Below are 12,283 nucleotides of genomic sequence, written 5' to 3' on the forward strand. Positions count from 1 at the left end.
GATCGGCGAGACTCGGTTATGTCGTGAGCTTGAGTGGAGACGGGCAGTTTTTTCCCAAACTGATTTACCCAGTGCAAACCTCCTACATCTATTTTTTTGTTTGAGAATTAGAATATTTCTATACTGTATTCGACCAACTTGTCTTTTTTCCCCAAAATATTTTCCTGTAATAAAATGAGTGACACACACACACTGTAGTGCAGTGTTTCTCAAACCAACCCTAGGGAATCCCCAGACAGTCCACATTTTTGCTCCCTCCCTACTCCCAGGGAATTGGGAGAGAGCAAAAACATGGACCGCTTCGGGGTCCTCGAGAACTGGTTTGAGAAAAACAGCTGTAGTGTATCGCATCGCTGAATATGATCGTGTTCGTTTACTGAATTTACTCTCTCTTTGTTAATCTTAAGAGTTTATCTGAGAGAGATCTATAAAGCAAACAAGGACTTACATTTTTTTCAGTGCTGATGTGATTTTGGAGATTGTGCTAATTAATGCATTACAGAGATGTGCAAATCAGGAGTGTAAGTGATTAAAAATATGTATTCACTGGGTGGCTGAAGGTGTCAAAAGCATGACGTCTTGCCTACGTGGGGCTGCTGTCGCTGGGAAGACGGCAACGAGGACAAGCCCATCGCCGTAGATGCGTAAACAAGAATGTGATGAAAGGAATGAATGTTCAAGAGGCACTTTGTGTTTTCTACCCTGAGCTTTGCCAAGGCAAACATTATAACCAGAGAGTTAAGAGTCTGTAAGCTTGTAATGATGTTTGGTGGGTCTGATCTCAGTATCCTGTCTGACTTCAGCGCTGCTGTCAGCATTAGGTGATATGTGCCATCCTGCATATTAAAGCTTGGTGGCTTTTCTGGACAGCCGTTATCACTATGGCAGAGCAATCCAGTACAAGCCAGTTTGTAGGAATGGCACCTCCGTGAGCAGCACTGAGAAGTGCAATGCATGATGGGAGGTGCCTGGAGTTCTGTCAGGGATCACACACATTAGCTCTCCTTTGCCAAGTGACCCGAATGCTGTTTTGACACCTGATCTGCAGGGATGCCGAGTGGGCGTGTGCTATGGATGGAGCCACGTGCTCTGAACCACGGAGGCACCTGCAGCATCTCCCCTCACCATCACCAAGACCCACTCCACTGAGAACTTCCTGCAATAATAATAAAAATGTCACTGTGTACGACATGTACCTCACTGTAGCAGAATCCTGGCTGTGCGGTGATCATGACTTTAACTACCGATATTAACTAATAAGTAATTAAATTATGGGTTCACCTGGTTCTTGGCATGTTTGGGTGTCCTCCTTACTGCCTGAATGTAATGTCTAACACCGAAACGGACCCAACAGTGACATGAATTCGTTTTGGCAAGAGGTGCAACTGGGAGTTGAACCCACAGAGAGTTACTGAATTTTTTTTTGTACATTTTCTGTCGGTTCCTTGGTGGGGGTGGGGGTGCGGGTTGGAGGGGGGTAAGTAGGACACCGCTAACAGCTTTTTCCTTTCCTTTGTGTGATTTTTTTTAGTGCTGTGGTGAATAACAGACCCCGATAATTGCCCCCCGCATTCAGAGTAACTACAGCTGGATAAAAAAAAAGAGAGAGAGAGAAAGAAAAATGGAAAGGATGTTATTTGTTGGAACCCAGCTGACATATTTATTTATACTTGCCGTGTCTCTCCATCACCTACGTTAATGTGGTTTACAGAACGTTGTCTCCACACTTCCAGTCAGGCCTGTTCCAGACCCGGTGGGGATTCAGAGTTGCATTATTTCTGACAGCTTTTTCCCCCACCTTCCTGTCAGGGAGCAGCGAGAACTTGCCGCCGAAGGCGAACGACGTGTGTTTGACGCGGCGGCGCAGGCAGGCAGCTAGTATGGCAGATTAGCTAACTAACCAGGCATGTCCCCGCCGACCGCTGGTACCGGCGCACCGTACCATCCCCTCTCTGAGCTACACTCTGTGTCTCATTTTAATTCTTCTTTAAGACAACCATTAGTGGAGAAATATTATACATAAATTCTGGGTTTTTTTTTTCATTTTAGCTCTGAGGAGGTGGTGGTTGAAAGATCCCGACAGCCTAATGAAATCAGGTGACCGCAGCAGAGCTGCTGTTTCAGGTTGAACCGAGGGGACGGGTCTTGCGATCGTGCTGAACCCTCATGTGTAGACCTAAAGACCTACTGGACCGGTAGTGGTTTGGCACGGTTCTCTCATTGTGCGACTCCAGATTTGTTTTAGATCTGTTGTCCCCCCCCCCCCCCATTGCCTCTGCAGGACCCCCGGAGCAAGCACAAGTTCAAGATCCACACCTACGGCAGCCCGACGTTCTGCGACCACTGCGGCTCACTGCTCTACGGGCTCATCCACCAGGGCATGAAATGTGAACGTGAGTGAGGTTCCGACGTCGCGGCCGTGAGGCTCAGAGCTGCGTTTTCGCTCCTGCAACACATTTCCTGATAGATGTGAACAAAGATGCGCTTCCAGTCTGTCACTTTCATCAGAGTTCTTTGAGCAGGATTTCCTCTGTCTCCTGTCAGCATTTTCCTCATCAGAGCCGCACCTACAATGCAGACACAGACCTCCCTTTGACATACTGGAAATGTTACGATGAATGAGGATATAAATAACATGAATCAAAATCGAGGGAACAGGTTCAAATCTTTTGGCTGGGGTCCCTTTAAGGTGGATTCTTCCAGCGTAGCCTTTTCAGGTTTGAGAAAAGCACCAGAAATAACCCAAGATGCTGTAAAACCCTCTCGTACCGCTGACTGCCAGTCAGCACATTTCAGCCTTTAGTATTTTGGCGTGGGCATATAGGTGAACTCTAGCTACCTCTTCCAGGCCATGATAATTTATAACCGTTGTAAGTAGCTGGTAAGTTGATCTCAAGACGCCAACATGTGTTATGCAAGAGCTTCAGGTCATGACCAGATTATTAGTGTTGCGCCGGGCGAGGGTCTGGAGCACGCCGTCGTAATGTGGTCCAGCAGGCGCCTCATCTGATCTGCATCCCTCCCCGCTTGCCGCTTGCCGCTTGCCATCAGCTGTGTGCCAGACACTCACCAGATGCACTTCGTAATGAAACAGCAGCCTGAAATCCTAACAGTGTGTTTCTGGACGTTCTTCCATCCTTCAGGACTAACAGCTCATGCAGTTCTGGTGAAATTATGCATATAAGAAACCAAAGTGAAGCTGTTAATTACACAAATAACAGATGAGGACAAACGAGAGCTATTACAACCTGACAGCCGTCAATGACTCGGACTCTGTGCTCTGACTCACGCAGTGCCCCGCACTCTGACTCACGCAAAGTACGCCCTCCTTCTCCACCTTGACCGAGCACTCAGAAATGGGGGGAGGGGCTTCTAACCATTTACCGATCCCAGGGCTGGGGTGGGGCATTGATAAGAGATTGGTTCACACCCTGTTTCGAGGACCACATTTCATATAGGATCCAGGGGCAGATGCTGTCACCGTGACTGAAATGCACCAGGCTCGTTTACTGCACACAGGGGGGTTGGGGGGATTTTCTGCCAGCTCAGCTGCCATGGCACTGGGCACGGTGCACCGCGGCGCTCCTGACTGCCGCTTTATCGCCTTGAGGTGGTACCTGCAGGTTTTCCCTCCTCCAGGGCGGATGCTTAATAAACGTCTTGTTTTGCCGAGGGTGTTTTTGGAACAGAGCATCATGGGTAGACAGAAATAACAGAAGTACCACCAGTAATTACCGCTAATTATCAGTAGAGGGGATGCTCTTTAAAAATGAAAATAAGCATTTGTACGACCCTCTGAAAGGCCTGTCATAATCGAGTGTTCGTGTCTGTCTATGTCTGTCTATGTCTGTCTGTGTCCTGCTGTCTCGGTCTCTCTGTGTCCTGCTTCCTCGCAGCCTGCGACATGAACGTGCACAAGCAGTGTGTGACCAACGTGCCCAGCCTGTGTGGGACAGACCACACGGAGCGACGGGGGCGGCTCTTCCTCAAGGCGGAGGTCAGCGGCGACAAGCTGCATGTGACAGGTGGGCGGGGGACACCTGGCGTTGGTCGCTGTGGGCACCTCGTGGGCGTGCTGGTCTGTCAGGGAGCTACAGGTTGCTGCTGACCTGAAGCTATGGAACGTGAGCCTCAGACACATCTCTCTAATTGGGTCTATGTCATATCAGCACTGGTCAGCAGTGAAAGAACTTCCTATTTTCCCAACACAAGCCTGCTGGATGCATGCATGCATGTGTTTGTGTGAGAGAGAGAATGAGAGATGTAAGATAAGGACGTGCATCTTCTCAACAAAAGGCATCGCACGGCGTGTGCAGAAACCCAGCATATAAACTTGCTGTAGCTAATGTGGAACACGCTCATTAATCAGATTAATCAGCTAACGCTCAGCGAGGTCATTAATCAGAATACCCCTGAGTTCGCTGAGGCATCGCAGGGATGCCTGCACTGATGTTACTGAGGAGGGATTCTGGGTAAGTGGGGTGTCATGACGATAAGCCGTGTGTGATTACATTAATCAAAAGGTCTATCAGGTGGTGCTTGCTGAGAGCTGATCCGAAAGAATGTGCAGAGGTGGTAATTTCAGGTCCAGGAAGTAGAAATCCAGACCTTGATTTACTTTCAACCACACAGTTGAGCATAAAGAGTCACAGACACAGAGGACTCAACTGGTTGGTTGAAAGTAAATCATGGTCCGGATTTCTACTTTCTGGACCTGAGATTGCCACCTCTGTGAAGGTGTGGCACTGAGCAGTAGCTGTTTGTGGTGAAATCCCTTCTAGGGTGTCCCTGTGACTGGTGCCCTCTGCTTACTGGGAATGGCTCCAAGATCACCATGGTCCTGTGCTGGATAAGCAGTTCTGCATGATGGATGAACTGGAAGAAAAACTGGCATTTGAGTGTTGGACTTGCCAGGTTCTCTGTTAGACTCTGCGCTATAAAGTCCTAATTATGTTCGTAGAAGAAATGTCCTCGGGGTATTTCCTCATGAACCACAGAATTTTTATCTCCAGTCTAATATATATAGTTTCCATGCACGTTTCAGCGCAGAGTCTTAGTAAAGCTGTATGTGAGCAGACATCATCTGACTCTGCTCATTACTTGAAAATCGAAAGTGAATTTAACCTGCAATTACAGCCAGAGAGTTGGTAATCGGTTTGCTTATTCATTTTTAACCCATTAAAGCATACGGTCAAAGCCACCCTCCTGGTTGCTGAGCAACTGCACTTACACAAATGCACACGCATTTACATGTAACAATTTTATTGTCTTGTAAATAACCTGTAGGGTTTGCAAACTACCCCAACTATTGACGTAGCTAATTTTGGGTTTATAATGGAATAATATAGATTTGCCGTAAGATTTCTTGCGTGAGTGTCTTAAAGCGTGAGCGTTACGCCAGATGTGGGAGACTTGGTATCCTTGACAAAATGCATTGAATAGCAGCTATGTGGAAAATGAGAAATATTCATGCCGTTAACGCGATATCCCCCAGTCCTGACCCTTGTGTTTGAGAAAGAATTAATGAGTTGAACAAGCGAAGTTAGGTGACCGTTTCACTGGGGTTATACTTAAGTGCGTAACTTCGTGAGCCGTAACGGGGAGAGTAAAAAATCGTGACGAATCGTTCTTTTGAACCGGTTCTTGTCAGTGAATTGGTCGAACTGGTTTTCAAATCGGGGGCGGCATGGTGGTGCAGTGTTGCCTCACACCTCCGGGACCCGGGTTCGAATCTCCGCCTGGGTTGCATGTGTGTGGAGTTTGCATGTTCTCCCCATGTCGTTGTGGGGTTTCCTCCGGGTACTCCGGTTTCCCCCCACAGTCCTAAAACATGCTGAGGCCAATTGGACCTCCCGGACCTCCCGCGACCCAGTAGGATAAGCGGTTTGGAAATGGATGGATGGATGGGTTTTCAAATCTAAAAGAATCGACCTTTCTGTAGATCTGTGTAGGTACACATCTTAGATTCTAAAAAATCTAAAAGATTTGTCAAATAACATAAAAACACATAGCGATCTTTTTTAATTCACCAGGATTTGTTTTTCATAGACTGTCTATAGTCATGTGCGTTCAATTCCCCTCCGCATACGTAATCCGCTGTATGTATGCTGCCCGGCCACAAGGTGGCAGTGGCTCACTGACTCCCGACATTCAGTTGAAACGGTTCACTGTGACTCTCCGACTTGTTCGGAATTTTGGCAAGTTCGGTTTGAGAGGTTTCTCGGCAAATCTTATGAGACCTAAAGTTCACAGAGTGACCAGTTCTGATTGTGTTAAGTCTGCTTGAGAGTCAGTAGATCCAGTTAGTAATTATGCATTTGCCAACAGCGTTTGTTCTATTTTGTATGTTGTGCCTTTGGTTATTGGTTTTTATTCCGCCTTTTAGGTATTTTTGCAAAAAGGTACTCGAGATTTTATCTGGCTTTTGGAGGCGGACTGTTTTGTTTATATGTAACACACTAAAGCCTACTTATGTGATTGTTTTTCATTTGAATTAGCCCGGAAGATATCGGTATACAATCATGTGAACTGACCGATATTTTAATAAAAACAAAATTGTAATAAACAAGCCGTTTCAATAAAAGTAATGGAACAAAGGGAAGCAGCACGTACTGCCCCCCTCCAAACCGAAACCGTTTGACAAAATCGGTTCTACATGTTGGTCCGAACTTCCCAACACTAGAAAGAAATGCATTTTCGCAAAATGAAAATGAATCTAATATAATTCCTAAGGCAGGAGTGCGAGACAGCTGATTGGTGCAGAAATTCAAAGATCCCGCCCACTCCGCAAGTGATTGACGGGTCAGTGGCGACTGACTCAGACTCGGTAATTGGCGAATTCCACTTCGGAAGCCAGTGAGTAATTCGCGGCCAGAGAACATGCGGATAATTAGAGGAGACGAATCTCTGTGACCCCGCTGCTGGGCGCGCAGGGGTACGCGTTTCAGGCATAAAAATGAACGACAACAGAAAATATCACAGCGTAAAATTACAACGTGGTTCATTATTTATTACACATGAGACAAGGTCACGTTTCTGAAGAATACATCTGAGTCAAAGTTTACAATTGGAATGATTCATTAATGATGTGATGTTATACGTCTTACAATTACATTACTAGAAATGCCAAGTGAATATAATCTAATTGACTCCCGGCGCAGCAAACAACTGTTCTCTTAACTGTATGTAATAACTTACCGTATTTATAATTTTTTTTAATCCGAAGCGGCTTTGAATTCAATGAAAAACGTCTTAAAATTTACTGGTGGCTCGAAAGCTGCATGTTCAAATCCCAGAAATTTGCTCTACTATGGTAAGTGAGCTGAGAATTACTTCAGCAAACGAGCTAAATTGCAGCAATTAAGCAATGAAGTCTAAAGCAATATTTTGTTCCTCCAGTGTGTTTTTGTGTAATTGGCTGAAAGAAATTTCTTTGAATGAGAGCCAGATCATAAAACTATTTTGTCGTCTCAAGACAAATCTTTGGAAACGAAGGGAGGGGCTCTCTCAGACCTTGTATCTAAGCAACGGTTGTGGGGAGAAAATTCTTGGTTTTGTTTCCCAGATCGCACCGTGGGATGATATGGACTGGAGTGCATTGGGAGGGGACTCCTCATTTACTAAGACGGAATGAGCCCACACTGCCTGACTCCCACATGTTGAAAACAAAAGGCCGAACGAAAATGTACCCATCCATACGATGCTGGATTTGCAATTCAACGTTTGTAGCAAAAAGGAACGACTGGTCAGAGGACCCTTGCAGCTGCATTAGCGTTGCCTGTTGGCCTCAGCGATGCCGTTTCGTTTAGTCGAATTAGCACCATGCAATATATGGGTACCTGAGTAATGTAACTGTACCTTAACCGAAAAACCAGTCTGCCGGGGGATACGGCAAAAACCTGCTGTAGCCACAGCAAAGGCAACGGGCTCCCTCTGCTGGTCATGGCCATTATTACAAGTATATGTTACGAGAGAAACACTACGTTGGGAATCTTAAGACAATAACATTGGACTGTGAGGTGGGCCTGGAGTTTATCCCAAGCAATACAGGGCACAAGACAAGGGACACCCTGTACAGGATGCCAGTTCATTGCAGTGCACGGGGCAGGGGACACCCTGTACAGGATGCCAGTTCATTGCAGTGCACGGGGCAGGGGACACCCTGGACAGGATGCCCATTCAATTTATATTTAACATAGGATATTGTTTCTTTGATCTGAGAGGGTCTTCATTTTGTAAGGGTTGCAATACTTTGTTTAATCTGTAACATATTTATTAAAAATAAATGACACATCTGCAAGTAATACCAAGGGATGCTTAATTGTGGTTATTTTATTTCTTGTGAAGTGGGAGAGGCCAGAAATCTCATTCCCATGGATCCGAACGGGCTGTCAGACCCCTACGTCAAGCTAAAGCTCATTCCTGACCCCAAGAATGAGACCAAGCAGAAGACCAGAACGATCCGCTCCTCGCTGAACCCCACCTGGAATGAATCCTTCACCTTGTGAGTGGGAGTGTCCTCTGATGGCTAGTGGGTGTGGCCTCTGATGGTGGGTGGGCGTGTCTGCTGATGGCTAGTAGGTGTGGCCTCTGATGGTGGGTGGGCGTGTCCTCTGATGGTTAGTAGGTGTGACCTCCGAGGGCTATGATCCACCTGTAAAAGAAGAAACGTACAGAATGCTGCAAAAGCTGGCAAGCCCTAGAGACCTAAGAGAACCACCGTGTTTTTAATGCAGAATATCATAATTGTGCTGAGAATTGTTATGACAAGCTTATTTCGCATGACTTAAAAATTCTCTAGTTCCACTGCAATAATAATGATTATGGATTTTGTGTGTGCGTGTGTGTGTGTGTTTGTGCGCATGCAGCAAGCTAAAGCCCTCTGATAAAGAACGCCGCCTGTCTGTGGAGGTGTGGGACTGGGACCGGACCACCAGGAACGACTTCATGGGCTCAATGTCCTTTGGTGTGTCGGAGCTCATCAAATCCCCCGTGTGCGGCTGGTGAGCCTAACACCCAGGATGACACCGCGCCCTAATTAATGACATCATCTCTTTCCATACTTGCCTGTATTTATGAACACCAGTTTGCAAAATTTTTACTGAAATTTCTTAAATATTCATATTCAATCATGAGCAGATTTTTACAAATACTCCACCACCTGTAGTAATGGTGGTCTTCATCCACAGAGTTAGAAAGCAAGTTTTTTTTCCTCAGCTGACTGCTTTGTTATCAATTAATTATCACTGATTCATTTCTTGTTCTAGGTTCTCTGTCGAATTTAGTATTTATGAGTGGATGTTTCTCTGCGGCCTTTTCAGGAGGGAGCACTTGAGGTCTGGAGGGTGATCTCTCGAGGTGTCTGCTTGTGGGATGTGGAGGGTGATCTCTCGAGGTGTCTGCTTGTGGGATGTGGAGGGTGATCTCTCGAGGTGTCTGCTTGTGGGATGTGGAGGGTGATCTCTCGAGGTGTCTCCTTGTGGGATGTGGAGAGTGATCTCTCGAGGTGTCTCCTTGTGGGATGTGGAGAGTGATCTCTCGAGGTGTCTGCTTGTGGGATGTGGAGAGTGATCTCTCGAGGTGTCTCCTTGTGGGATGTGGAGGGTGATCTCTCGAGGTGTCTGCTTGTGGGAGGTGGAGAGTGATCTCTCGAGGTGTCTGCTTGTGGGAGGTGGAGAGTGATCTCTCGAGGTGTCTGCTTGTGGGATGTGGAGAGTGATCTCTCGAGGTGTCTGCTTGTGGGATGTGGAGGGTGATCTCTCGAGGTGTCTGCTTGTGGGATGTGGAGGGTGGTTTCTGATGGTTGCTTTATAATGAGAGTGTGGCTGAGCCCAGGGACCTTGATAGGCACATTTCAGTGGAAGATCCCAGCTTAGGCACAAAACGCCTCAGCAAATGATGTGAAGCCTTTGTTTAATGATGATAGTCTAGCATATTGGTTTTTGGAGAGCAGGGTAGTGCTTGGATCGCTGAAGAGAAATATTTGGATTTGGTAAATGAAGAGTGTGCTGGGGACAGAAGAAGTAAGTGAAATAAATGGAACGCATGTCCCAGTTCTGGTACTTGACTTATAGCTCCTCATCTCATTGGACCTTAAGCTGTCCTATTACAGAGCTAATTAGGAGTGTGGCCCTTTTCTCATTGGCTTTTAAGTTATCCAGTCATTAAGCTAACAGATAAGGTATACCCTACAGGGGTAGTGAGCTTTTCATTGGTCTATTCATCCTGCTTGTGTATCCGGTGAGCTGACCGCAGATACACATTTTAAATATACACTGTCCAGTTTTGGTCTGTTCGGCTCTAAATTCTAAACCTTGATTTTAGTTATTTCCTACTTGCCAGTTGGCAATTTTATGGCTTCACGGAAACCTCACATGCATCATCTGAGGAGGAGCAGTACAGATCGGTTTGAAGCAGTCAGGTTTGCATCTTACCCAAGGTGTAAAGCAGCATGAATGACGGTGAAGGTGCAAACGAACGGCTGGCTGTCTGCTCCTCAGGTACAAGATGCTGAACCAGGAGGAGGGAGAGTACTACAATGTGCCCATCCCGGACGTGAGCGGTGGGAACCTCGAGCTGAAGCAGAAGTTCGAGGTGAGCATCTCCGCCCCTGTGAGTCGCAGATGTCGCAGTGTCTTGCTGATTCTTTTGGTTTTGCTGTGATCTTTTTCCGTCACTGTAATATCTTGTAGGCGTCACAAATCACTTTTTTTCACTAAGTGACATGGCATGATGTATTTTTGTTTGTATAAGTAACAGGCACTCGTACCTCGTGTGTTCTTTGCTGGTGATTTTTTTTCTACAATTTTCTGTCCCAGAAATTTTAAGTGGCAGAATCTGTGTCGAATGTCATACGGGAACTCCCAGTATTGCGGGAGTCAATATCCTGTCTGGATGTTTGTGGACGGGGTTACCATTAAGCGACAAACCAAAACGGGTTCTTCAGAGTTCCTGGCACCGGAATGGCTACCTGAATGGTGATCAGAGCACATAAAACGGAGCGATGCCGTGAACTCGAGCCCATGGTTTGGGCCCGGGGGTCTGATGTTCCTCCCCCCCCCCTCGAGGATAGTACCTGCTCATCTACACATCAGCTACTTTGCCAATTTATTAATATTTTCACCTCAGCGCTCACCGGATGTCCATGCGATATTGAAGTGTCATGCCATTCAGGGAATGCCTGTGTAACCATGGGAACCAGACTGTGTGAACGCCGACGGAATATATTAATGACCGGCAGGACACGGGAAGCCCTGTGCTGCCACAGGCACCACAGAACCAGAACCAGAAGTGATAGGTCTCTCCTCAGTGCACATGGGCCGTGACGTGTCTGTTGTACATGTGACGCGTGTGTCCCTCTCCCCTGAAGGCCCTGCTGGTGTCCTGCTTTCCTCCACATGCCCCTAACCCTCCAGTTTCTCTCTCTGTCTCTTTTAGGCATGCCAAAACACTCTCCAGTTTCTCAAGGTAGCACTGTCTATCAATCCCCCCTCTATCACTCTCTCTGTCATCCTCCCTGCTCTGTCTCTTTCCATCTCTTCTCTAGCTCTTCTTCTTTCTGTCTACAGTCTCACCCTTATTTTCCTGCCTCATTCCAGGGGTTCCTCTTTCCTGTCTTCTAATTCATCTCTTCCTTTCTCTCGTTCCTCCTACCTCTGTTTGTTTAATGTCTCCCATCATGGTTCCTGACTACAGCCAGCTGAACCAGTCTGCAAACGCTGAACTGTTTAACTCGGATAAACCTTGAAAATTTCTTGCATCTTAATGACACTCAGACTGACTGTAGATCAACTATAGGAAAGTTGTGCGTATGCACGTGAGAACTTGCAGGCACGTGCACACTCACAGACGGGCATGTGCACCAGCACCCACTGGTGTATCCAGGTAACAACAGCACAGTGTGCATGGTTTTTAATCACCCTCAGGGGCCTGATCTCCTGAAGGGCGTGCCCTGTGCTCCAGGGGGTGTGGCCTGTGCTCCTGAGACGCGTGGCATGTGCTCCAGGGGGTGTGGTCTGTGCTCCTGAGAGGCGTGGCATGTGCTCCAGGGGGTGTGGCATGTCCCCTTGGGGGCATTACCCATAATTCTGAGGAGCGTCCATGTTGGTGCCATGTCTTGAGCTTCTATAAGTCCATTGCAAGTCTGGACTATAGAATGCCATGTGTTCAGTCCCAGAATGCCTCAACTTGATTGCTTTGAGTGACCACCTTAACAAATAGATACCGTGCATGGGTTGGGTTTACAGAAAGAAGAACCAACTAGTACTGGAATTGACCAAAGGAA

General features: G+C 46.8%; 1 protein-coding gene across 2 annotated transcripts in view; it reads left to right on the plus strand.

Moving 5' to 3' along the window:
* Positions 1 to 12,283, plus strand: part of prkcab (protein kinase C, alpha, b) — a 58,627-nt gene that overhangs the window by 34,234 nt on the left and 12,110 nt on the right. The window contains exons 4-9 of one of the 2 annotated variants that reach the window (XM_048990799.1): positions 2,282 to 2,393; positions 3,897 to 4,025; positions 8,347 to 8,503; positions 8,868 to 9,002; positions 10,500 to 10,593; positions 11,437 to 11,466. In XM_048990799.1, coding sequence (XP_048846756.1) covers positions 2,282 to 2,393; positions 3,897 to 4,025; positions 8,347 to 8,503; positions 8,868 to 9,002; positions 10,500 to 10,593; positions 11,437 to 11,466 — 657 coding nt within the window. The remainder of the gene's footprint in view (positions 1 to 2,281; positions 2,394 to 3,896; positions 4,026 to 8,346; positions 8,504 to 8,867; positions 9,003 to 10,499; positions 10,594 to 11,436; positions 11,467 to 12,283) is intronic. The other variant, XM_048990800.1, reaches the window with a different exon arrangement.

Source organism: Brienomyrus brachyistius, chromosome 22 (genome assembly GCF_023856365.1).
Source record: "Brienomyrus brachyistius isolate T26 chromosome 22, BBRACH_0.4, whole genome shotgun sequence".
Classification (NCBI taxonomy): Eukaryota; Metazoa; Chordata; class Actinopteri; order Osteoglossiformes; family Mormyridae; genus Brienomyrus; species Brienomyrus brachyistius.